The sequence below is a fragment of the Trachypithecus francoisi genome, unplaced genomic scaffold (genome assembly GCF_009764315.1).
Source record: "Trachypithecus francoisi isolate TF-2019V2 unplaced genomic scaffold, Tfra_2.0 Lachesis_group4, whole genome shotgun sequence".
NCBI classification, from domain to species: domain Eukaryota; kingdom Metazoa; phylum Chordata; class Mammalia; order Primates; family Cercopithecidae; genus Trachypithecus; species Trachypithecus francoisi.
This window is the reverse complement of record NW_022681469.1, coordinates 18453716-18480056: the sequence shown is the minus strand read 5'-3', so window position 1 is coordinate 18480056 and position 26341 is coordinate 18453716. Positions and strand designations below refer to the sequence as shown.

The following is a 26341-nucleotide window of genomic DNA, read 5'->3' as shown; positions in this document are numbered from 1 at the left end:
GCACATAAAAGATAACATGCAAAATCTCAAAGACAGAAACGAGTACAGCACTAATGAAAGCCAGTGAAAAAATTGCCTCGTCAGAAGGTGTGATTTCTAAACAGTTAGAAATAAGCCAGCTGGAGAGGTAAAATGGGACTGAGTCGGAGCAGGCTTTGAAATTAGTAGAACAGTTTGGCTCTTATGTGATAGGAAACAGTGAGCTATTTCAGAGTCCTGGGCAAGCAAAAGATGCAAAAAAGAACTTAAGAAGAATCTAGGGGTGGGCGCGGTCTCCTTCAATCCATCCCAGCACTTTGTTCTGCTTACCTCCACAGGCAGCTCAACTGACGTGTTAAAAGCACTTGGGGTCCACTGCTCAGAGATACTGACTTTGACATTGCTAAATGTTTTTCGTGAAGCATGGAGCAATGAATAACTACAAAATAGAGAGAATGCAGATGAATGAATAGCAAGGAGAAACAGCATTCAATAAAATCACAGGTATAAGCCCATTTCTTTTATTCAATTGTGTTTTATTTTATTTGGGGGGCAGCCACTTGAACCAAAATAGATTCAGAGAGGCTCTCTCAATTTTATTTATTTTTAGTTTTTGAGACAGGATCTCCCTCTGTCACTCAAGCTAGAGTGCAGTTATGATCATAGCTCACTGGGCTTGACCTCCCACGCTCAAGCGAACCTCCCACCCCAGCCTGAGTAGCTGGGATTACAGGCGCACCCTACCATGCTCAGTGTACCTGTAATCTTAGCTACTCAGGCTACAAAAATTTCTGTATTTTTTGTAGAGACAGAGTCTTACTATGTTGCCCAGGATGGTCTCAAACTCCGGGGCTCAAGTGATCCTCCCACCACTTGGCCTCCAAAATTGCTGGGATTACAGGCATGACACTGAACAATTTTAGAATTCTTCTCTTTTTTTTTTTTTCCTGAGACGGAGTCTCGCTCTGTTGCCCAGGCTGGAGTGCAGTGGTGTGATCTCAGCTCACTGCAAACTCCGCCTCCCATATTCAAGCCAATTCTCTTGCCTCAGCCTCCCAAGTAGCTGGAATTACAGGTGCGGGCCACCACGCCCAGCTGATTTCTGTATTTTTAGGAGAGATGGGGTTTCACCATGTTGGCCAGGTTAGTCTCGAACTCCTGACCTCAGGTGATCCACCCGCCTCGGCCTCCCAAAGTGCTGGGATTACAGGTGTGAGTCGCCATGCCTGGCCAAGAATTCTTCTCTTTAAAAAAAAAAAAAAAAAAGGATGAGCCAAGCATGGTAGCTCACGCCTATAATCGCAGCACTTTGGGAGGCTGAGGCGGGAGGACTGCTTGAGCCCAGGAGTTCAAGACCAGCCTGGCGAACATAAGACCTCATCTCTACAAATAATAATAAAAACGTAAGAAGAAGCCAGGCGTGGTGGTTCGTGTTTGTGGTCCCAACTACTCAAGAGGCTGAGGCAGGTAGATCATCTGATCCTGGGAGTCAGAGGCTGCAGTGAACAGTGATCACACTACTGCACTCCAGCCTGGGTGACAGGGTGAGATCCCATCTCAAATAAATAAATAAATAAATAAATAAATAATCATTATTTCTGGTGTCTTTCATAAAGATTAATAATAAAATCTACTCAGCAGAAATATCAAAAAAAGTTGAGTAACAAGGTCACCTATAGCACGCCTCTAACACCCAATGGCCTATGCTATGTTTCTAAGAGAACCGCTTACGATCACCTTTGTTCTCCAGCTTCTGGTTTTAACAAATAGAGGACTTCTCTCTCCAAACAGGGTGATGAAAAGAAGTGAGATATGTTGCCCGGGCGTGGTGGCTCATGCCCGTAATCCCAGCACTTTGGGAGGCTGAGGCGGGCAGATCACGAAGTCAGGAGATCGAGACCATTCTGGCTAACAGTGAAACTGTTTCTATTTAGTAGCCGGGCATGGTGGCACGTGCCTGTAATCCCAGCTACTCGGGAGGCTGAGGCAGGAGAATCACTTGAACCCAGGAGGCGGAGGCTGCAGTGAGCCGAGGTCATGCCACTGCACTCCAGCCTGCGCAACAAAGTAATATTCCATCTCAAAAAAAAAAAAAGTACAAAATAAAAAATAAAAAACCAGACCAGGGCTTCTCCACCTCCACATTATTGACATTTTGAGCCGAAATGTTGTTTGTTGTGGAGAGCTGTCCTGTGCATGGGAGGACGTTTAGTAACATCCCTGGTCTCCACCACTAACTACAAGTAGCATTCCTCCCCACTCATGACAACCAAAACTATCTTAGACACTGCCAAATGTCCTCTGGAGGGCAAAATAGCCCTCGAGAACTACTATATTAGAGCTATCAAGACTACAACAGAAGGAATAACCAACATTATTAAGTGTATGCCCATCAGTGCATTTGACACTTGCCATGCAATAGCTCCCTCAAAAGAAAAAAAGAAAAAAAGCAGGAGAGCAGCTTTAGCAACGTGCTTACCTGAAGAAGGTGAGCAGGAACACTACAACGTGATGATGGCTGAATCGGGACAGCAGAGACCCTCTTTGAAAAACATTTGGCCAGGCCATGTTCTTCCTGACCTTCCTTCTCACCTTTGACCTTAAAGTTTGGATAGTGAGTGATTTACATCATTTCTTCTTTCTGGAAAGACAAAACATATTATGGACATTATTAAACCTCGGCAGATTATCCAAAAACTGAATTATTTCGATTTATAGTCACCATATAATCAGGCCTTGTGGGAAAAAATCTCATGGCCTAGTTGACACCAGAAAACTGGATTAATAATTATGTTAAAGCTATTAGATAGTCCTTTAAAAAAAAAAAATCCTGGACAAGAGATTATATCTTAATAGAAAGAGCTCATACAAACTGATAAGAAAATCACTCATTCTTATAGAAAAAATGAGCAAAGGAAATAGACAACTCAGAAGAAATGAAATGGCTATTGAACTTAAGAAATAAAAGTTCAGGCTGGGCGCGGTGGCTCAAGCCTGTAATCCCAGCACTTTGGGAGGCCGAAACGGGCGGATCACGAGGTCAGGAGATCGAGACCATCCTGGCTAACATGGTGAAACCCCGTCTCTACGAAAAATACAAAAAAAAACTAGCCGGGCGAGGTGGCGGCGCCTGTAGTCCTAGCTACTCGGGAGGCTGAGGCAGGAGAATGGCGTGAACCCGGGAGGCGGAGCTTGCAGTGAGCTGAGATCCGGCCACTACACTCCAGCCTGGGTGACAGAGCGAGACTCCGTCTCAAAAAAAAAAAAAAAAAAGAAATAAAAGTTCAATCCCACTAGTAATATTAGAAATATAATTAAGGCAAGAAAACATTTGGATAGTTAAAAAGATTGTGCTCAATGCAGCTCAGGTTCCTGGGCTCAGGAACTCAGGAGCTCAGGTTCCTGAACTCCCATACGCTACTGAAAGAAGTAAAAATTAGTATAATATTATAGGAGGACAATCTAGCCATGTTCATCAAGAGTGTTTGACACAAAAATTCAATTTCTGGGCTGCTCTCTCTATGGAGTGCTGCCCTTTTATTCCTTTACTTTTGAATAAACTTGCTTTCACTTAAAAAAAAATGTATTTCCAGGGATCTATTCCTTAAAAAATACAAGATGTGGCCGGGCGCGGTGGCTCAAGCCTGTAATCCCAGCACTTTGGGAGGCCGAGACGGGCGGATCACGAGGTCAGGAGATCGAGACCATCCTGGCTAATACGGCGAAACCCCGTCTCTACTAAAAAAATGCAAAAAACTAGCCGGGCGACGAGGCGGGCGCCTGTAGTCCCAGCTACTCGGGAGGCTGAGGCAGGAGAATGGCGTGAACCCGGGAGGCGGAGCTTGCAGTGAGCTGAGAGCCGGCCACTGCACTCCAGCCTGGGCGGCAGAGCAAGACTCCGTCTCAAAAAAAAAAAAAAAAAATACAAGATGTGTTTAGGCCTATAAAAAGTATTTTTCACAAAGTGTTGGAGGAGATTTTTAATATTAAAAGAAAGAAGGAGCTGAGCACAATGGCTCACACCTGTAGTCCCCCAGCTATTGGACACGCTGAGACAAGAGGATCCCTTGAGTCCAGGAGTTCAAGGTTACAGTGAGCTATGATCACGCCACTGCAGTCGACCCTGGGCAATAAAGTGACACCCCTGACTCTAAGCAAAACAAAACAAAATGATTCAAAACAATGTTCTACACGATATTCTACTGCCTTGAGGTGAGGTCCCAGTGTAAGACTCGGGGCAAGCTGCCTAACCCCTGTCTGCCCCCCAGTATCCCCCAAAATGAAAAAAACTGTGTCAGTCAACGAAACAGAGAAAGAGGTCGGGCCACTCCTTGCCATCTCCTTCCACTACTTCCAGCAGCTTTTTTTTTTTTTTTTTTTCCTTTTTGAGACAGGGTCTCACTCTGTCGCCCAGGCTGGAGTACAGTGGCACGATCTCGACTCACTGCAACTTCTGCTTCCCAGGCTCAAGCCATTCTCCAGCCTCAGCCTCCCAAGTAGCTGGGACTACAAGCATGAGCCACCATGCCTGGCTAATGTTTGTATTTTTTGTAGAAACATGGTTTCATCACGTTGCCCAGGCTGGTCTCGAACTCCTGAGCTCAAAGCGATCTGCCCACTTTGGCCTCCAAAAGTGCTGGGATTATAGGCATAAGCCACTGTGCCTAGCCCCAGTGCCTTTTCATTTGACTGTACTCTCTAAAAGCTGCACCCATTCTCTGATATCCAAGAACAATTAAGCATAAAGTAAGCAGCTAAACTTAATGTCTCCAGTTATGAGTCTGCAGAACCAATTTAAAAATACAGTAATAGGGGAATAATTAAATAAATTATGGCATGTCTGAATGGCTGAATCACTTATAATCATTTGCCATGAAGACTTTTTAATGACATGAGAAAATGTCAAGTGACAAAAAGTGGGAGCTGGTTATAAATCTAATCAACTCAACTGTATTTACATAATACAAATAAATAGGGAATATACCAGTTCTCTCTAGGGAGTGAAATAATGGATAATTTTAATTTTCTTCTATATACTTTTTTCTTAAAAAGTCTACAATAAACATCAATATAATTTTTATAATGGAAACACCCACAGCATTAGAAAAGTACTATAATTTAGGCTCGACATGTTGGCTCATGCCTGTCATCCCCACACTTTGGTAGGCCAAGGCGGGAGGAACACTTAAGCCCAAGAGTTTGAGAACAACCTGGGCAACATAGTGAGACCCCATCTCTACAAAAACTAAATTAAAAAAAAAAAAAAAGCCAAGCATGGTGGCTCGTGTCTGTGGTCCCAGCTACTCAGTAGGCTAAGGCAGGAAGATCGCTTGAGCCCAGGGGTTCAAGGAGGCAGGGAGCTACGATCGCACCATTGCACCCCAGCCTACACCACAGAGTAAGACCTTGCCTGGCCCCCGCCACAGCAAAAAAAGTAATGTAATTTATCCTCATATTCAGGGGAAAAAAATCCATAAAATGGCTTGTATGATAAATATACAACAGTAGTCAAGGTAGGGAACACATGCAAGAGCTCCCAATACTCAAGAGAGAATCACAGGGCTTGGCTCTGAGATCTATGTTCACTGGAACTGTTACACTACTTATTTTCACTAGCCACAGCTCAATAGATGCACCCAAACCTTAAAGGCTAAGAGACCCAGCAGAAAGGCCATTCTTTCAACTTGCAGATAAAAGAAACAAAGTTGAGGTGGTTACAATTATGTACACATAACAGTTGTTTTCCTTACTGGCTGTGAGCCCTGGGACAGGTCATGCTCTATAAATCACAAGTGGTCATCCATAAAATGGCTGATCTCATTTGAGAGCTGTAAGGCTAAAAGTAAGAATGTATGTGACATATTCAGATAAATTATATTAGCCACTGATCTGCCAAGGATTAATTCCAAATCAGTAGAATTTAGCTAATTTCATTTTAAAGTCATTCTTCTTGGAAAATGTTAATAAAATCATGTGCAGAGTAGGACAATAAAATTCCACTCACAAAATGTAAATAAACTTCCTGTCTATAATTCTAGGAAGTTACAAAAACAAGAGCTATTAGTGTTATGACTAAATTTACTTCCATCCTGAAAATTAAACATGAAACCCAAGTGGAAAAACTCAAAACTTTAATAATTCTCTATGAATCATAGCTCTTTGAACTGGACACCTTCCCACCTCAAAACAGTGTAGTATGTACTCCAGGAAAGGGCATGGGATATGAAATTCAATAATGTATCATGTAAAATCATAATTCCAAAAATAAATGCTCCAACAGATTGAAATTACAGCATGTTGGCAATAGAGCTGCATAATCTAGGGCTGTACACTTATATTAATAGCTTTAAATAACTACCAAGATATTTGAGGCCATTTGGATTTAGTTTCTAAATAGACGATCTTTTCCTAAGTTACAATGATTGGGGAGAAAAGGCTTAATAAGCACATTGGGAAAACAGGCTTTATTTTATTTATCTATTTTTTCTGAGACAGAGTCTGGCTCTGTTGCCCAGGCTGGAATGCAGTGGCATGATCTCGGCTCACTGCAACCTCTGTCTCCCAGGTTCAAGAGATTCTCCTGCCTTAGCCTCCCAAGTATCTGGAAGTGTAGGCACCCGCCATCATGCCTAGCTAATTTTTGTGTTTTTAATAGAGACGGGGTTTCATCATGTTTGCCAGGTTGGTCTCGAACTCCTAACCTCAGATGATCCACCATTCTTGGCCTCTCAAATTGCTGGGATTACAGGCATGAGCCACCATGCCCAGCCTGATTGATTGATTGATTGATTGATTGATTGAGACAAGGTTTCATTTTGTCACCCAGACCGGAGTGCAGTGGCACAACCTCAGCTCACTGCAGCCTTGACCTCTCAGGCTCAAGCAATCCTTTGGGAATTACAGGCGCACACGCCACCACATCCAGCTTATTTTTTGCATTTATGTTAAGTCAGAGTTTTGCCATGTTGTCCAGGCTGGTCTTGAATTCCTGGTCTCAAGCAATCCTTCCACCTCAGCCTTCCAAAGTGCTGAGACTACAGGCGTGAGCCACCTCGCCCAGGAAAATAGTTTTAAACATTCACCTGCTGTGTGCATAATGACATTTAAGATAAATACTGTAACATTTGGTCCTATGCAATAATAATATCTTGCACATGTGTCCTATCTATCACAGAAGTGATTTCCAATCATTCATGAGCTCAAGGACCCTGGGGTGTACAGGAGTTTGTGTCAAGTTTGAGTCTATTGAGCACATCCTACTTTTTGAAGAACACTCTCTTTACCACTCTAAATACACACTGAACAAGAGTGTAACATTTTTCAAGTATGTGTAAATGCTGTTATAATTAATAAAACCAAATTTCAAAGCCAAATTTCATTTCAGCATTTCTGAATTCATTGTAGCTTGTCATTCAGTATTTTCTCAATTGGTGAATTTTTATTTCTTAAAGCCTACAGCACCGGTATTCACAGGCAGTTTCCCACCCAAGCACTAACCAGGCCCCACCATACTTAGCTTCCAAAGTCCGACAAGGCAGGCCATGTTCAGGGTGGTATGCAGGTATGGTTGCAGACTCTATTAATGAATACTGAATACACAATTATCAACTGATAGTTGACAGCAACAAGATTTTTAACATTATAGTATTTTTAATTGACAAATAAAATTGTATATATTTATCATGTATAACAGGTTTTAAAATATGTGCGCATTGTGGAATGGCTCAGTCAAGCTAGTTAATATATCCATTACCTCACCTACTTATTTTTTGTGGTGAGAAAACTTAAAATCTACTCTTTTAGCAATTTTCAAAATCAAGTACATTGTTATTAACTATAGTCACCGGTCGGGCACAGTGGCTCACAGTGGCTCACAGGCCTGTATATCAGCACTTTGGGAGGTCGAGGCGCGTGGATTGCTGGAGTTCAGGGGTCTGAGACGAGCCTTGGCAACACAGCAAAACCCCACTTCTACAAAAAATACAAAAATATTAGCCAGGTCAGGTCCAGTGACTCACATCTGTAATCCCAGCACTCTGGGAGGCCGAGGCAAGTGGATCACTTGAGGTCAGGAGTTCGAGATCAGCCTGGTCAATATGGTGAAACCCCTGTCTCTACTAAAAATACAAAATTAGCCGGGTGTGGTGATGCACACCTGTAATTCCAGCTACTCAGGAGATTGAGGCACGAGAATCACTTGAACCTAGAAGGCGGAGGCTGCCGTGAGCTGAAATCACACCACTGCACTCCAGTGTGGGCAACAGACCGAGACTCCATCTAAATACATATACATATATTAGTCGGGTGTGATGGCGCAAGCCTATAGTCCCAGTCACTCCAGAGGCTGAGATGGGAGGATCACCTGAGAGTTAGAGGCTCAGTGAGCCGCGCGATTGCACCACTGCACTCCAGCCTGGGTGACAGTGTGAGGGCCTGTCTCAAAAAACCAAAGCCTATAGTCACCATATTGTACAATAGTTCTCTTAAACTTATTCCTCCTAACTGAAATTTTGTATCCTTTGGCCAACATCTCCTCAAACCCCCATTAGAATTATTTTAAAAGACAAAAAAAAAAAAAAATCCTTGTTAAAAATAAGATTCTGGACAGGCACGGTGGCTCACGCCTGAAATTCCAATAATTTGGGAGGTCAAGGTAGGAGGACTGCTTGAGCCCAGGAGTTTGAGACCAGCCTGGGAAATATGGCAAAACCCCATCTTCACAAAAAGTACAAAAAGTAGCCAGGGGTGGTGGTGCGTGCCTGTGGTCCCAGCTACTCAGGAGGCTGAGATAGGAGAATCACTTGAACCTGGGAGGCAGAGGCTGCAGTGAGCCGAGATTGTGCCACCGCATTCCAGCCTGCATGGCAGAGTGAGACCCTGTCCCCCTCCCCCTCAACCAAAAAAAAAAGGATTCCTTTGCTTCCATTCTCTCCAGAAAAAAAAAAAAAAAAAAATATATATATATATATATATATATATAGTGGTAAGATTCTTGCCATCAAATAAAATCCAGAAAACCATTGGCGGGGCGCGGTGGCTCACACCTGGAATCCCAGCACTTTGGGAGGCCGAGGCAGGCGGATCACGAAGTCTGGGGTTCGAGACCAGCCTGGCCAACATGGCAAAACCCCATCTCTACTAAAAATACAAAAATTAGTCGGGGGTGGTGGCAGGCGCCTGTAATCCCAGCTACTCAGGAGGCTGAGGCAGGAGAATCGCTTGAACCTGGGAGGCAGAGGTTGCAGCGAGCCAAGATCATGCCACTGCACTCCAGCCTGGACAACAAGAGTAAGACTCCATCTAAAAAAAAAAAAATCCAGAACCATAAACTTCTACTTTCCAAAGCAAGTTCACAATCACTAACTCATGTGATTTTCGTAGTGAAGTTTTTCTTAGTCCTAGAGGACGACCCATCAAAAATGGTAACTTCCAGAATGGAACACAATAGTGAAACTGCCTTTGCAAAACTATAACTGAGAAAATTATGACAGTGAAAGAAATCAGAGCTAACCGGCTCTACTTGCTTCTAACCCTTAAGCTGTCCTTGTTCATTCCTGGGCATAGGCTGAACTAACTTTAGGAAGGAATTCAGTTCATGGTTTGACTCTGAAACAAAATTGATAACAGACCCCCTTCTTGCCTGGGGTCCAGTCTGCCTTTGCAGGACTAACCAATTAGCTACAAGATTAGAAATTACAATTTAGGGGTCATGCAGCCTCTGGCTCCAAGGATCTGAACCTCCCCAAATTGCTCCTGGGGAAAACATCACTACTGTAAAACTTAAGATCAGTGCTTGAGATATTTTGCAGCCCCTGCACTCGATGGATCAGCTGACACCACCCAGACCGGTAATGTGGCTCAACCAGCTCTGCCATCCCACCCAGGAACAGAAGGCAGCAAGAAAAACTCTCTTCAGACTCCGATGACTCCATCTCCAACCTGACCAATCAGCACTCCCGACTTCCCAAGCCCCTACCCGCCAAATTATCTTTAAAAACTCTGATCCCCGAATGCTCCGGGAGACTGACTTGAGTAATAATAAAACTCCCATCTCCCACACAGCCGGCTCTGTGTGAACTACTGTTTTGCCATTGCAATTCCCCTGTCTTGATAAATTGGCTCTGTCTAGGCAGCAGGCAAGGCGAACCCATTGGGCAGTTACAATAGTGTGCAATCACTGCTTAGTAAAAGACGACTTCGCACTGCAGCAACATGTCCAGAAGGAAGGCAATGCTGGCTTCTACAACACTGCTTTGGGATATAAAATTTCCCCCAAATGTTATTTCTAATTTCACTTTCTATAGTGGTATTTAGAGTCCTTTCCAACCCAAATATAAAAGCTGTTCTTCAGAGGCCAAGGCAAGAGGAAAACTTGAGGCCAGAAGTTCAATATCAGCCTGGGCAACAGACCTTGTCTCTATAAAAAATTTAAAATTTTGCCAGATGTGGTGGCATGTACTGCAGTCCTAGCTACTAGGGAGGCTGAGGCAGGAGGATCACTTGCGGCCAGGCCTTCCAGGCTGCAGTGAGCTATGATGATGCTACTGCACTCCTGCCTAGATGACAGAGGAAGATCCTGCCTCAAAAAAACAAAACAAAACAAAAAAACCCAACTGTCTCGTATGAGGAGCTCTCTGAAGAAAGTCTACTGCAGAGTGGGCAGCGGAGTGGTCAGCAGGAAAAGAGACGACATACGTGAAACCACCACACACCCACTCTGCCCCATTCATCTCTTGTGCCCAGCCTTCCCACACACCCCACCCCCAGCCCTTTTGACCACGCTATCTGGAAACAAAGATACACAATTAGCAAGCCCCCTATCCTTGCTCTCTGGAAATCTAGTTACGTGGGTAGCAGGCACCATATCCTTACAAGACTCCGGACACTTCCGTTACCTTCACTTCCCCTAAGGCCTCTCAAGAGGGGCAATCTTCCCTCCGGCAACCTACATGCCTCAAGGACACAAGGGGTCCAAGTTGTCTTTGCTCCCCAAGGCCATTTCTGGAGCGTCTTCCTGCCAAGAACCCCCTTCTTTGAAACTCACACCTTGGGGCTCTATAGCCTGCTGTTCCCCATAGATGTCAGAGACTGATCTCCCCCGCACTCCTGAGCCACGGTCACCCAACCTCCATCCCCACGGCCAAGTGGATAAGTTTCCTCCTCAGTCTCTCAGTTCCAGTTCTCTTCACCACCACCCTTCTCCTCCATCCCCCAATAAAAACCCATGCAAGGCTGAACCCTGGTAACCGGATTTCAAACCTTCTACTTCCTTTCCTTGCAGATCACTTACCTGAATACACCACACCTCAACAGTCATTTGACCTCAACAAGGCTCCCAATTCAGTAGCCTCGTTTTTCCCTTATCCAGCCCTGTCCTGTCCTCATTTCCTGCCTTACCAACTTAGAATCTACAGTGCGCTTCCTTGTCTCTGTCCTCCTCCTTCCCTGCACCCAAGCAGCTGAGTTTTGCCACAGAAAAACCACTCAAGCAGGCTGATTTCACTTTTTAGATTCAAAACCACAAACCTCAAAGGGCATGCAACACTGCCCAGCAAGCCTACTACACTTCCAAGTAATTTTGCTTTCTCAAACTGAGACAGCGATTTCACACTTCTCTTTTTAAACTTCCAACATCTTTCTCTCCTCCTTCCTAGGGTATCATGCCTTTATGTCAACAATTTCCAGATTCATGGCTCTAACTTAGACCCTCCAGGATCCAAATGACCACTTAATATCCCTCCATAGATCTAAAACAGAACTCTTAGGCCAGGCTCAGTGGCTCATACCTGTAATCCCAGCACTTTGGGAGGCCAAGGCAGGCAGATCACTTGAGATTAGGAGCTCGAGGCCAGCCTGGCTGACATAGTGAAACTCCGTCTCTACTAAAAATACAAAAATTAGCTGGTCATGGTGGCATGCGTCTTGTAATCCCAACTACTTGGGAGGCTGAGGTAGGAGAATCGCTTGAACCCGGGATGCAGAGGTTGCAGTGAGCTGAGATCAGGCCACTGCACTCCAGTCTGGGCAACAGAGTGAGACTCCGTTTCAAAAAAATAAGATAAAATAAAACACAACTCTTCACTTCTCCCTCCAAATCTATCCCTCCCATGTGGAGTTCTAATTAGAGAAAAAGGAGTCAGGCTGGTGGGATCAGGGGAAACCAAAAGGAATAAGCAGATAAACTAAGTCTGCCTTTCTTCGTGGTCCACGACAAACATCCCTTCTGCACAAGTAACTTACAATCTTCCTGCATCCAGTAATCACCAGACACTCAGCTGATAGAAAAATGCAAGTTAGCTCACTGCAACCTTATCGTTATCTGTACTGCACAAAGCCCTCTTCAGCATGCAGCACCATCCTATAAAATCTCCAGCAAGCCTTCATCTCCTTGCAATCAGCTCCTCTCCTGCTGACCTGCCTGCTGCTTCCTTGCAAACATACTCTCCTACCTTCTCTAATAAATCTGCCTTTCTATACCTATAACTGTCTTGGCAAATTCTTCTCACCGCCTGCACCACCAGCCCAGATAGTCACCGATCACTTGCAACATTTTGGTGGCCTGTACGGGAAACTCTCCTTAGGGAGAACCCTCTCCCCTCCCTTTCTCTTTCCCAACTTGGAACCCTCAGTGGACCAGCATCTAAGCAGGAAGATAACTGAAGGTCCTGGCTGGAGCTACACTCCAGTGGGACTGAAAGGTGTCCATGTAACCTCCACCAGCCCAGATAGTCGCTAATGACCTGCAACATCCCTTGGTATTCCCCATCTCAGCAAAGGTACTGCCATTCGTTACAGTCAACCAAGGTAACTACGAGGTAGCCTTTACTTCTTTTCCCTTAACTTCTACATCCAATCCATTACTAAATCCAGTCCTTTTCACCTCCAAAATATATCCCAAATCCCAACATCCAGATGGATAAGCTCACTCCCCAGCCTCTTGGTTCTAGTCCTCTTCACCGCCACCCTCTCTCTCCATCCTCACTGCTATCGCCCTAAGATAAACCACCAGCAGCATCTCCCACCTGCCTACCTTGACAGGTTCTGCTTAAAACCCTTTACTGCCTTCCCAAGACTCAGATAAAAACACAGATTCTTTTTTTTTTTTTTTGAGACGGGGTCTCGCTCTGTCACCTAGGCTGGAGTGCAGTGGCCGGATCTCAGCTCACTGCAAGCTCCGCCTCCCGGGTTCACGCCATTCTCCTGCCTCAGCCTCCCGAGTAGCTGGGACTACAGGCGCCCGCCAACTTGCCCGGCTAGTTTTTTGTATTTTTTAGTAGAGACGGGGTTTCACCATGTTAGCCAGGATGGTCTCGATCTCCTGACCTTGTGATCCACCAGTCTCGGCCTCCCAAAGTGCTGGGATTACAGGCTTGAACCACCGCGCCCGGCAAAACACAGATTCTTTGCCACAGCCTTCAAAGCCTGTCTAACCTCTGCAGGTAAATAGGATGCTTAGGGCTGGGGAGGGACTGGGCTGGACAGATGGGTTGGTACAGATGGAGGAGGAGCCTGTCGGAGCCAATAACTAAACTGCAGAGGTTGGGTTTTGTTTTATTTCATTACTTTTCAACTGGTATTATATACCTAAGGTATAAAACTCAAAGGATATGGCTTGGCGCAGTGACTCACGCCTATAATCCCAGCACTTTGGGAGGCTGAGGTGGGCGGATCACCTGAGGTCAGGAGTTTGAGACCAGCCTGGCCAACACAGGGAAACCACATCTCTACTAAAAATACAAAAATTATCTGGATGCAGTGGCATGTGCCTGTAATCCCAGCTATTCAGGAGGCTGAAGCAGGAGAATCACTTGAACCCAGGAGGTGGAGGTTGCAGTGAGCTGAGATCACGCCACTATACTCCAGCCTGGGCGACAGAGCAAGACTCTGTTCCAAAAAAAAAAAAAAAAAAAAAAAAAAAAACCTCAAAGGATACAACTCCCTCCTGTGTTCTCAGTCCACCCTGATCTCCTAACCAATTTTTTCATATCTTCTTTCTTTCCTTCGGGGGCACAATCTGTGCCTCTGCACACACACCAGGGAGAGCCCCCAAGATCACACATGCAAGCACACAGCACACACTATCTGCTGTGCATTTTCTTCACTTACCAGAGGTTGGAGGTCCAACCATATAAGCACCCGCAGAGCTGCTGCACTTTTCTGAACACATGTGCCGTCCTCCCTGACATGAACGAATCTTTAGATATATAACCAGTCCCCCACTGGGCAGCTGGGTGGTTCCCAATCCTTTGCCAGGCCACCTGGTGAGGATCTAGCCTGTCTCCTTTCTACTTTGCCCACCTACCTCCCACCCTCACCACCACCACCGTCTCCCCACACCAAATCCCTCTCCTGTCCCTGAACCCACCAAGCCTCCTCTTGCTTCGGGCTTTGTGTTTGCTGTTCCACAAGAGAAGTGCTTTTGTCCTGCTTCTTGGCAAACGGCTTGCTCCATTTCTTGGCTAGTCAATGAAATGTCACCCCCTAGAGTGACTTCCCTGATCACCCTATCTAAAATGGTCTCCCCTGGTTACTACCTCTCTCATCTCTTTGGTCATTTCTTTCCTTCAGAGCACTTCTCCCAATTATCTGGTCTAACTGTTTCCATGTCTACTGTTCATCTGTAAGCTCCATAAAGGCAGTGGCTCTCTCTGTCCTGAGTCCCACAGCTACATCCACAGGACCCAGCAGAGTACTGAGAATGATCAATAAATATTTTTTGGGCCGGGCGCAATGGCTCACACTTGTAATCTCAACACTTTGGGAGGTCAAGGCAGGCAGATGGCTTGAGCCCAGGAGTTCGGGACTAGCCTGAGCAATAGGGTGAAACCCTATCTCTATAAAATCACAAAAATTAGCAGAGCATGGTGGTGCACACCTGCAGTCCCAGCTACTCGAGAGGTGGAGGCGGGAGGATCGTTTGAATCCGGTAGGTGGAGACTGAAGTGAGCCAAGGTTGCACCATTGCACTCCAGACTGGGCAACAAAGTGAGACCCCATATAAAAAAAAAAAGTTTTTTTTGAATCAATGAATTGGCTGACTGATGGCAGAACACTGAATGCTTACAAAGTACCAGGTACCATGCTAGGTACCTACCACACATTACTGCATTTAGTTCTCTCAGTATTTTACAGATGAGAAAACAGATATTAGAAAGTAATCTCTAGGTCTGGTCCAGTGGCTCACGCCTATAATCCCAGCACTTTGGGAGGCCAAGGTGAGAGGATCACTTAAGCTCAGGAGTTTAAGACCAACCTTGGCAACATAGGGAGACCCCATCTCTACAAAAAATACAAAAATTAGCCAGTCGTGGTGGTGGACACCTGTGGCCCCATCTATTTGGGAGGCTGAGGTGGGAGGATCACTTGAGCTCGGGAGACTGAAGCAGCAGTGAGCCAGACTGCACCACTAAACTCCAGTCTGGGGTGACAGAGCGAGACTCTACCATAAAAAAAAAAATTTTTTTTTTTTTTTTTTTTTTGAGACGGAGTCTTGCTCTGCCACCCAGGCTGGAGTGCAGTGGCCGGATCTCAGCTCACTGCAAGCTCCGCCTCCCGGGTTTACGCCATTCTCCTGCCTCAGCCTCCCGAGTAGCTGGGACTACAGGCGCCCACCTCGTCGCCCGGCTAGTTTTTTGTATTTTTAAGTAGAGACAGGGTTTCACCGTATTAGCCAGGATGGTCTCGATCTCCTGACCTCGTGATCCGCCCGTCTCGGCCTCCCAAAGTGCTGGGATTACAGGCTTGAGCCACCGCGCCCGGCCAGGAAAAAAAATTTTTTTTTGAGACAGGGTCTCGCTCTGTCACCCCAGGCTGGAGTGCAGTGGCATGATCTTGGCTCACTGCAACCTCCACCTCCCAGGTTCAAGCAATTCTTCTGCCTCAGCCTCCCAAGTAGCTGGGACTGCAGGCATGCACCACCACGTCCAGTTAATTTTTGTATTTTTAGTACAGACAGGGTTTCACCATATTGGCAAGACTGGTCTCGAACTCCTGACCTCGTGATCCACCTGCCTCAGCCTCCCAAAGTGCTAGGATTACAGGTGTGAGCCACTGCGCCCAGCCCTCAAAAAAAATTTTAAAAAAGAAAGCAATCTCTCTTAAGAGATGGAGTGCACATTCCAACTCAGACCTAATTCTAGATCCTATGTTATATCATTTAAGGGGAAAGGTTAAAATAGAAAATACTCCAAGCTGGGTAAAATACAGTAGTTAGAGCTATCATACCCTTCATGCATTAAAAAAGAGCTATAAAGCCAGGCAGGTGGCTCATGCCTGTAATCTCAGCATTTTGGGAGGCCGAGGCAGTTGGATCACGAGGTCAGGAGTTCAAGACCAGCCCGGCCAAGATGGTGAAACCCTGTCTCTACTAAAAATATAAAAATTAGCTAGGCGTGGTGGCAGGTGCCTGTAATCCCAGCTACTTGGGAGGCTGAGGCAGAGAACTGCTTGATCCCAGGAGGCGGAGGTTGCAGTGAGTTGAGATGGCGCCACTGCACTCCAGCCTGGGCAACAGAGCAAGACTCTGTCTCAAATTTAAAAAAAAAAAAAAAGAGCTATGAATAAATAAAAATAGGCTGGGTGCGGTGGCTCACACCTATAATCCCAGTACTTTGGGAGGCCGAGGCAGGTGGATCATTTGAGGTCAGGAGTTCTAGACCACCCTGGCGAACATGGCGAAATCCTGCCTCTACTAAAAACACAAAAATTAGCCAGGTGTGGTGGTGGGTGCCTGTAATCCCAGCTACTCGGGAGGCTGAAACAGGAGAACTGCTTGAACCCGGGAGGTGGAGGTTGCAGTGAACCGAGATTCCCCTGCTGCTCTCCAATCTGGGCAACAGAGCGAGACTCCGTCTCAAATAATTAATAAATAAATAAATAAATAAATAAATAAATGAACTAGCACATCTAAACTCAGAGGTATACACAAAGGATGGGAAAAATAAACATCTTACTGGTAAGAGTGGTTCTCTTACACACCCAAAGGAGAGGGGCATTAGATGGGCAATTATTCACCTCCCAGACTTCAGTTTTTTTGTCTGCAGAGTAAAAAGATTATGTGTATTCAAAGTGTAAAGAAGAATGTGGGAAATTATTAAATGGATAGTTGAGTTCACCATTTTTACAGTATTGCATATGTTACAGTTCAGCATCTCAATGCTCACACTCATACAAGTATCTTTTTTTTTTTTTTTTTTTCCAAAGGCCGGGTCTCACTCTGTTACCCAGGCTGGGGTGCAGTGGCGTGATCATAGTTCACTGCAGCCTCAATCTCCTACCTAGGTTTAAGTGATCCTCCTGCCTCAGCCTCCAAAGTTGCTGGGACTACAGATGGGCACCATCACACCTAGCTAATTTTCTTAGTTTTTATAGAGACAGGGTCTTGCTGTGTTACCCAGTCTGGTCTTGAATTCCCGGCCTTAAGAGATAGATCCTTCTGCCTCAGCCTCCCAAAGCCCTAGGATTATCGGCGTGAGCCACTGCACCAAGCCACAAGTATCTTTTTTATCCCATATTATCTTATATGAAGCCATTTACTTGTACCGCATAAATCCTTTTTATTCATAACTCAAGTCTTCCTGTAATTTTTCTCTCTTCTTAAATTGTCTCATTACCACAGACATAAAATACCTGGCATTTATCTGTAAATATCGCTCATCTTATTCCAGGGTTTCCAAAACCACATTCTTCCTCTCTGTTTTTGGACATATTTCAAAGACAACTAGTTTTCAAGATAAAAATCTTTTCCTCTTCTACACAAAGGATTTATAATCTAGTTAATGGTCACTGTAGTGACATGACATTAACACTGATGAACAGAGACAAATCAGAACCTTAAACAATGAACAAGGCAGTTGATCCTGACAGCTAGAAAGCAGCAAGACACTGTTGACTTAACTTTTATAAAATTATTGTTTCCGGGTCACCTTCTTAGGCAGAGACTGGAAATCAAAGACTAATAGAAGAACGGTGTCATTCAAGAGACAAGCCAGGTATGGAATCTAAGACCCTCCACTTAAGCAGCTTCTCTGAATCTCAATTTTTTTTTTTCTTTTCCTTTTTTTTTTTTTTAAGACAGAGTCTGAGGCCAGGCGCGGTGGCTCACGCCTATAATTCCAGTGCTTTGGGAGGCTGAGACAGGCAGATCACGAGGTGGAGATTGAGACCATCACAGCCAACATGGTGAAACCCTGTCTCCACTAAAAATAGAAAAGTCAGCCGGGCGTGGTGGCGGGTGCCTGTAGTCCCAGCTACTCGGGAGGCTGAGGCAGGAGAATCACTTGAACCCTGGAGGCGGAGGTTGCAGTGAGCCGAGATGGTGCCCCTGCACTCCAGCCTGGGCAACAAGAGCAAAAACTCCGTCTCAAAAAAAAAATAAGAAGAAGAAGAAGACAGAGTCTGGCTCTGTCGCCCAGGCTGGAGTGCAGTGGTGTGATCTCGGCTCACTGCAACCTCCGCCTCCCGGGTTCAAGTGATTCTCCTGCTTCAGCCTCCCGAGTAACTGGGATTATAGATGAGCGCCACCACGCCCAGCAAATTTTTTGTTTTTTGTTTTGTTTTGTTTTGTTTTAGTAGAGACGGGGTTTCATCATGTTGGCCAGGCTGGTCTTGAACTGCTGACCTCAAAGGATCCACAGGCCTCAGCCTCCCAAAGTGCAGGGATTGCAGGCATGAGACACCGCGCCCGACCTGAAACTCAACTTCCTCATGTATTGATTAAACGAGATAATTTATGTGGAGTTCTTAGTATAGAGCCTAGTATCCAAGAAACATCAAACAAACGGAAAAGAAATCAAGCACCAAAGCACTGAAGACATTCCCTTCAACAACTATTATATATATGTATGTATGTATAAATTTGTGTAAAGGTAGAAATAAAGCGGTGGACAAGAAGGTAACAACTGAATGATTTTGCTCACCCCAGGAACCACTCCTCCCTATAAACTTTTCAGTAACAGTTACCACGAGATAGCCTACCATCTTACATTTCAAGAAAACACTAAAAACTCCGGGGACACATTCCCATTATCTCCTGTCAAAACTGCGAATAAACAGGACACATCCTGAGAAGAAGAGAAAGGAGGGAACGACGAATAATTTGACCAAATTCCTTGATCGAGTTCATGCTACCAGAAAACAAAACCAGTCACTCCACTGAGACCACGCTTCTTCTCTGATCTCTACACATCCTTCCCAAAGAGCTTCCTTACCTACCTACCTGAAAAGCATCCCCTCTCTCCTGGTCCGAACGACAAGCTCTTTTCTGATCAAGTCAGAATATCGCAACCCACGGCTGGAGGACAGGCGGGCGAGGAGCACAAAAGCCGCCGCCGCCGCGTGGATCGGGGCCTGGCCGCAGGGTCCCCCGGGGGTCCTTCTCCTCCCCATCCTCCCCATCGCAGCCTCCCCGTGACCGCCGGGACGCCAGGCCCAGGCCCGGGCCCGGGCCCAGGGAGGAGATGGAGAGGGCGAGCGGCAGACCCTGCCTAGTCGCCCCGCCCAAGGGGGGCCGCCGCCTACATCTCCCCACCACCCTCCCGACCGGGGAACCCCCTCGGATTGGACCCGCCCCAGCCCCCGCCCCTAGCAGGTCTTCGACCACACGCATCACGGCTCGCCCACCCGAGATCCGCAGTGGTTGCCGCTCTCCAGCCCCGGTTCGGTTCGCGGAGCCGCTGGGCTCAGCTGCCGGCCGCCTCCGCCGCCAGCTCACTCCTGGCGCGGCGGCCAGGGTTTCCGGACGTCCACGTGACCCTCCCGTCCCGGGGCACGCTGGGAGTTGTAGTCCCTCGGCGCGGCCTCACCTGCCGGCGCGGAAAAGGGCAAGGAGGGCGGAAGCTGAGAGCCTAGAGAACTCGGTTGCTGCAGACTCGGCCAGGAATGTTAGCTGCAAACACCAGAGATGGAGAGAAGAAATGATATGGGGAGGAGAACTGGTGCATACTTTTTTTTCCCCCCCCACAAAAAAGCGGTATTCGGTCTTTGTTTTTATAAAAAGTAACATGCTGCTAAGTGTGCCACTGACCAGCCTAAATTTTAGGTGTCAAATTAAATGCAGGCCGGGCACAGTGGGCTCACGCCTGTAATCCAGCACTTTAGGAGGTCGAGAAGGGAGGATCACTTGAACCCAGTAGTTCAAGACCAGCCTGAGCAACATAGCCAGACCCCATCTCTACAAAAAATTTAAAAATTACCCAGGAGTAGTGGCATGTGCCTGTGGTCCCTGCTACTGGGGCGACCAAGGTGCAAGGATCGCTTGAGCCCAAAAGTTTGAGGCTGGCAGCTGTGATCGCTCCACTGCACTCCACCCTGGGCAACAGAAGGAGACCCTGCCTCCAAAAATAAAAATAAAAAAATAAAATAAAATAAAATCCAGCACAAGTGGCTCACACCAGTAATCCTAACACTTTGGGAGGCCGGAGTAGGAGCATCATTTGAGGACACGAGTTTGAGACCAGCCTGGGCAAGATAGTGAGAGCCCCCCACCACCACCACCAGCACCGCAGCCGTTTCTTAAATGAAGGGAAAAAATACAGACGCTTATCCGAATTTTAAAGAAAAACATACTTCTCTTAACCCAGAAAATCTCCACAACAACCATTACATAAGATAAAGGATCACTAGTCTTCAAATAACAGAACTTGACAACACCTTTTGTCAAACATAGTTCCTCCTAACTTAATAGTAGTAATTGGGGAGTCCACTCATGTTGGCTTTACCCAGAAGCAAAACAAACTTCGCATAACTTTTTGTTGTTGTTGTTCGTTTTTTAAACTTCGCATATCTTTTTTGTTTTGTTTTATTTTTGAGACAGAGTCTTGCTCTGTCGCCCAGGCTGGAGGGCAGTGGCGCGATCTCGGCTCACTGCAAGCTCCGCCTCCCGGGTTCAAGCCATTCTCCTGCCTCAGCCTCCTGAGTAGCGGGAGGCGCCCGCCACCGCGCCCTGCTAATTTTTTTGTATTTTTAGTAGAGACGGGGTTTCACCATGTTAGCCAGAATGGTCTCGATCTGCTTACCTCCTGATCTGCCCGCCTCGGCCTCCCAAAGTGCTGGGATTACAGGCATGAGCCACCGTACCAGGCCAAACTTCGCATATCTTTATAGCAGGAGGTAGTTTTACAAGTTGGAGCAAGGCGCCCATGCCCACTAAGTGTAGTCTCCTACCCTCCCGTAGGAACTGGGAGATACAGGCACTAATTGCACGTCTGCATTTCAAAAAGATGACCCCCAAGTCCTTGAGGACACATTTCTGAGTTGTGATACTGGCAAGAGGCTCATTTTGCCGTTATAAAGATTTGTATACATTTGAAAAGGACAGAGAAAGAAATTTTGAAAGAAAAGAGAGAAGGCTGAGAAGTCTCTATTTTCAGCAGAGGAATTAAATCTGTTATTTTTCACTTTTATTTGCCCTTATACAGTGGTAGTTTTGTCTCTAGGCATCCAAGGAGAAATATGATGTCAGGGTGAGTAAAAATAAATGAGCCAAATATGTTACTTTTATTTTTAAAAATGTATTGTGAGTCGTTTATTTTTCAGCCTAAAAAAGGAAGCAAATTCTGACACACGCTACAACCTAGATGAATCTTAAAAAACATTATGCTAAGTGAAAGAAGTGAGACATAAAAGGACCAGTACAGTACAATTACACTTATATGAAGTAGCCAGAATAGTCAAATTCATAGAGTCGGAAAGTAGCATAGTGGTTGCCCATGGCTGGAGGGAAGGGGAAATGAGAAATTGTTGTTTAATGGCTATGGAGTTTCTGTTTGGCATGACAAAAAAGTCCCGGAGAGGGATGGTGATGTTGGTTGCACAACAATATATTTAATGCCATTGAATTGTACACTTAAAAATGGTTAAAATGGGCCGGGCGCGGTGGCTCAAGCCTGTAATCCTAGCACTTTGGGAGGCCGAGACGGGCGGATCACAAGGTCAGGAGATCGAGACCATCCTGGCTAACACGGTGAAACCCCGTCTCTACTAAAAATACAAAAACTAGCCGGGCGAGGTGGCGGCGCCTGTAGTCCCAGCTACTCGGGAGGCTGAGGCAGGAGAATGGCGGGAACCCGGGAGGCGGAGCTTGCAGTGAGCTGAGATCCGGCCACTGCACTCCAGCCCGGGCGACAGAGCCAGACTCCGTCTCAAAAAAAAAAAAAAAAATGGTTAAAATGGTAAATACATATACATAGAGTGAGATACATACTTTTTTGTGTTGTATTTACATATGGGTATATACATATATATGTGTGTGTGTATACTATCAAGTATATGACCCGTGTCACCATCACTCAGGGCTAGAATGCCTTCTTTTTTTTTTTTTTTTTTTTGAGACGGAGTCTCGCTCTATCGCCCAGGCTGGAGTGCAGTGGCCGATCTCAGCTCACTGCAAGCTCCGCCTCCCGGGTTTACGCCATTCTCCTGCCTCAGCCTCCTGAGTAGCTGGGACTACAGGCGCCCGCCACCTCGCCCGGCTAGCTTTTTGTATTTTTTTAGTAGAGACGGGGTTTCACCGTGTTAGCCAGGATGGTCTTGATCTCCTGACTTCGTGATCCGCCTGTCTTGGCCTCCCAAAGTGCTGGGATTACAGGCTTGAGCCACCGCGCCCGGCCCTAGAATGCCTTCTTAGCCACGTGGTGGTGTGGACCTGAAGTCCCAGCTGCTAGGGAGGTTGAGGCAGGAGGATCACTTCAGCCCCGCCTTTGGAGGCTACAGTGAGCTATGATTGTGTCACTGTACTCCGGCCTGGATGACAGAGGGAGACCCAATCTCTTAAAAAAGAAAAAAAAAAGTGTATATATACACACATATTTATACATATGAATGCCTTCTTTCCTGTAGCCCAAGCTATGCTCTTTGTATTTATAGTGACCTTGGTGGAGAGGGTCGGGTGGTAGACAGAGACCGGATCTCTCTCTCCTTGACTTCCAAAACCATCAGGATAGGCCGGGCGCGGTGGCTCAAGCCTGTAATCCCAGCACTCTGGGAGGCCGAGACGGGTGGATCACGAGGTCAGGAGATCAAGACCATCCTGGCTAACACGGTGAAACCCCGTCTCTACTAAAAAAAAAATACAAAAAACTAGCCGGGCGAGGTGGCGGGCACCTGTAGTCCCAGCCACTCGGGAGGCTGAGGCAGGAGAATGGCGTGAACCCGGGAGGCAGAGCCTGCAGTGAGCTGAGATCTGGCCACTGCACTCCAGCCTGGGCAACAGAGCGAGACTCCGTCTCAAAAAAAGAGAAAAAAACCATCAGGATATTTAAATATTTGTAAAATTTGTTTTCTACCTGTAGATGTTCTCCAAGTGCTCAGTGGGTCTGAGTCATGTGACTTTTATTTATTTTTTTTTTTTTTTTTTTTTTTTGAGACAGAGTCTCGCTCTGCCGCCCAGGCTGGAGTGCAGTGGCCAGATCTCAGCTCACTACAAGCTCCGCCTCCCGGGTTCACGCCATTCTCCTGCCTCAGCCTCCAGAGTAGCTGGGACTACAGGCGCCCGCCACCTCGCCCGGCTAGATTTTTGTATTTTTTTAGTAGAGACGGGGTTTCACCATGTTAGCCAGGATGGTCTCGATCTCCTGACCTCGTGATCCGCCCGTCTCGGCCTCCCAAAGTGCTGGGATTACAGGCTTGAGCCACCGCGCCCGGCCTGACTTTTTTTTTTTTTTTAAATAGTAATCACCCTGGGTGCAATGGCTCACCCCTATAATCCCAGCACTTTGGGAGGCCGAGGCGGGCAGATCACCTGAGGTCAGGAGTTCGAGACCAGCCTGGCTAACATAGTGAAACCCCATCTCTATTAAAAGTACAAAAATTAGCTGGGTGTGGTGGTGGGTGCCTGTAATCCCAACTACTCGGGAGGCTGAGGCAGGAGAATTGCTTGAACCCGGGAGGTGGAGATGCAGTGAGCCAAGATCGTACCATTGCACTCCAGCCTAGGTAACAAAAGCTAAACCTTGTCTCAGAAAAAAAAAGTAACCATTACCAGAAAAAGACAACATTTGGACACTTAACTTCATGACATTGACACCTAACAGGTTTTATTTCCTGATCACACATTTGGGGCGAATCTTGACCTACACTGGATTTCTACATTGTGCTGGTGGTTCTCACCCTGCAGCAATATTTGGCAGAGTCTCTTGTTTTCTTGCTCTGCTTGCCAGTGTTGAGTTTATCTCACCCAGAAGAGAGTATCCTGAAAATGGATATGTAACTGGAATTTTGGGTAAGATAAATATTTTCAAGGATATCTGAAGACATCATAGAAGTAATATTCTTGGACAGTGAATAAATTGCCCTGTATTTCAGTGCTTCTCAAACGTTGTGGATCCCAGCCTACAGTAAAAAAGACATTTCAGGCCGGGCATGGTGGCCTACACCTGTTATCCAGCACTTTGAGAGGCTGATGTGGGAGGACTGCTTGATCCCAGGAGTTCGAGACCAGTCTGGGTAACAAAGTGAGGCCCTGGCTCTGAAAAAAATGAAAACAATAGCTGGGCATGATGGTGTACACCTATAGTCCAAGATACACAGGAGGCTGAGGCAGGAAGATTGCTTGAGCCCAGGAGGTTGAGGCTGCAATGAACCATGATGGTGCCACTGCACTTCAGCCTGGGTGACAAAGCGAGACCCTGTCTCAAAGAAAAACATTTTTTTTTTTAATCACCCAGTACAATATGCATGTGTACAACTGACCCAAATATTTTGCAAAACAGTAGTAACTGTTACTACATAAGATACATTCTGAAATTGTTTCCTAATCCCTGCTTGTGAAAACGCTGGTTGCAACCCACAAAGATTGATTTCATGACTCATTTATAGGTCTCAGCCCACAGTTTGGAAACAGGACACCAATGTCAACATTTTATCAAACAAGATGTCTCTGTTTCCATTTTACTTATTGTGTCTTTAATGCCATTTAACTGCCTACATATCACATCCCATGTAGTGGAGAAAATCTGGTCCCTGTGATAGACAATGAGAGGCAGTTACTGTTCTAGACTCTGTGGAAAAAATAGTAAGGAAAAGTCACCTCAGCTTTATGCTTCTACCGCCAGCGTCTGGGACTGATAAACTGGAGGTTTTCTGCACGGTAACCTTTGCTCTATGGTAGAATTTTTGAGAGAGTGAGGTAGACTTTTTTTTTCCAGCTCTTTCTTCCCATATACCTTCAAAGTTCTTTTAGTTTTAATTTTTATTTCCTTGTCTTTGCATCATCTCCTTTCCCTGACTCCTCACAAAGAGATATTAGATCCACAAAACAAAGACTTAAATTACTTACAATCTGGCCAGGCATGGTGGTTCATGCCTTGTAATCCCAGCATTTTAGGAAGGCAAGGCAGGAGGATCACTTACTTGAGCCCAGGAGTTTCTTTTCTTTTTTTCTTTTCCTTTTTTTTTTTTTTTTTTTGAGACAGAGTCTCACTCTGTCACCCAGGCTGGAGTGCAGTGGCGCGACCTTGGCTCACTGCAACCTCCACCTCTCAGGCTCAAGTGATTCTCTTGCCAGAGTACCTGGGATTATAGGCACACCCGGCTAATTTTTGTATTTTTAGTAGAGATGGGGTTTTGCCATGTTGGCCAGGCTGGTCTCGAACTCCTGACCTTAGGTGATCTGCCCACCTCAGCCTCCCAAAGTGCTGGGATTACAGGCATGAGCCACCACGCCTGGTCAAACCCAGGAGTTTCAAACCACCATGGGCAACATAGGGAGACCCCATCTCTAAAAATTAAATAAATAATAAGCGGGCATGGTGGTGTATGACTGTAGTCCCAGCTACTTGGGAGGCTGAAGTGGGAGGCTTCCTTGAGCCTGGGATGTTGTGGCTGCAGTGAACCATGATCACACCTCTGCACTCCAGCCTGGGCCACAGAGCAAGACCCTGTCTCTAAAAAATATGCATATATATAATAAAATAAATTACTTAAGATCTATATCCTCCTTTAGTTGATATTCTCTCAGCTAACAACCCCCAGGCCAGCTGTAGTCCCAGATACTCAGGAGGCTGAGGCAGGAGGATTATTGAGCCCAGGAGGCTGAGGCTGCAGTGAGCCATGATGGTGCCACTGCACTTCAGCCTGGGTGACAGAGTGAGACCTTGTCTCAAAAAACAAATTTTTTTTACATCACCCAGTACAATATGCACATGTACAACTGACCCAAACATTTTGCAAAACAGTCACTGTTACTACATGAGATACATTCTGAAATTTTTTCCTAACAAGGGACACCAGGACAAATTGAGAGCAAAGGACGCAAGAGCACACAAGAGAAGATAAGTAAAAGAAAGGAGCAGGGGCAGCATCGTATGGGCCAGCGCTGGTTGAATTCGCCGGCTCTTCCTTCCCGTGAAGGCTTTCTGCTAGGCCG

At 46.1% G+C, this 26341-nt stretch overlaps 1 protein-coding gene across 8 annotated transcripts in view; it reads right to left on the bottom strand.

Moving 5' to 3' along the window:
- SLC37A3 (solute carrier family 37 member 3) overlaps nt 1-19745 on the bottom strand; it is a 65941-nt gene extending 46196 nt beyond the window's left edge. For 3 of the 8 annotated variants that reach the window (XM_033192459.1, XM_033192463.1, XM_033192465.1), the window contains exons 1-3: nt 19600-19734; nt 2459-2620; nt 310-418 (exon numbers count right to left, since the gene is read on the bottom strand). In XM_033192459.1, coding sequence (XP_033048350.1) covers nt 310-418; nt 2459-2547 — 198 coding nt within the window. In that variant the 5' untranslated portion in view covers nt 2548-2620; nt 19600-19734. Of the gene's footprint in view, nt 1-309; nt 419-2458; nt 2621-14085; nt 14159-14854; nt 14953-19195; nt 19514-19599 lie in introns of those variants that run through there. The other 5 variants (XM_033192460.1, XM_033192461.1, XR_004432771.1 and 2 more) reach the window with 5 other exon arrangements.
- Between the last annotated feature and the right edge of the window lie 6596 nt (nt 19746-26341).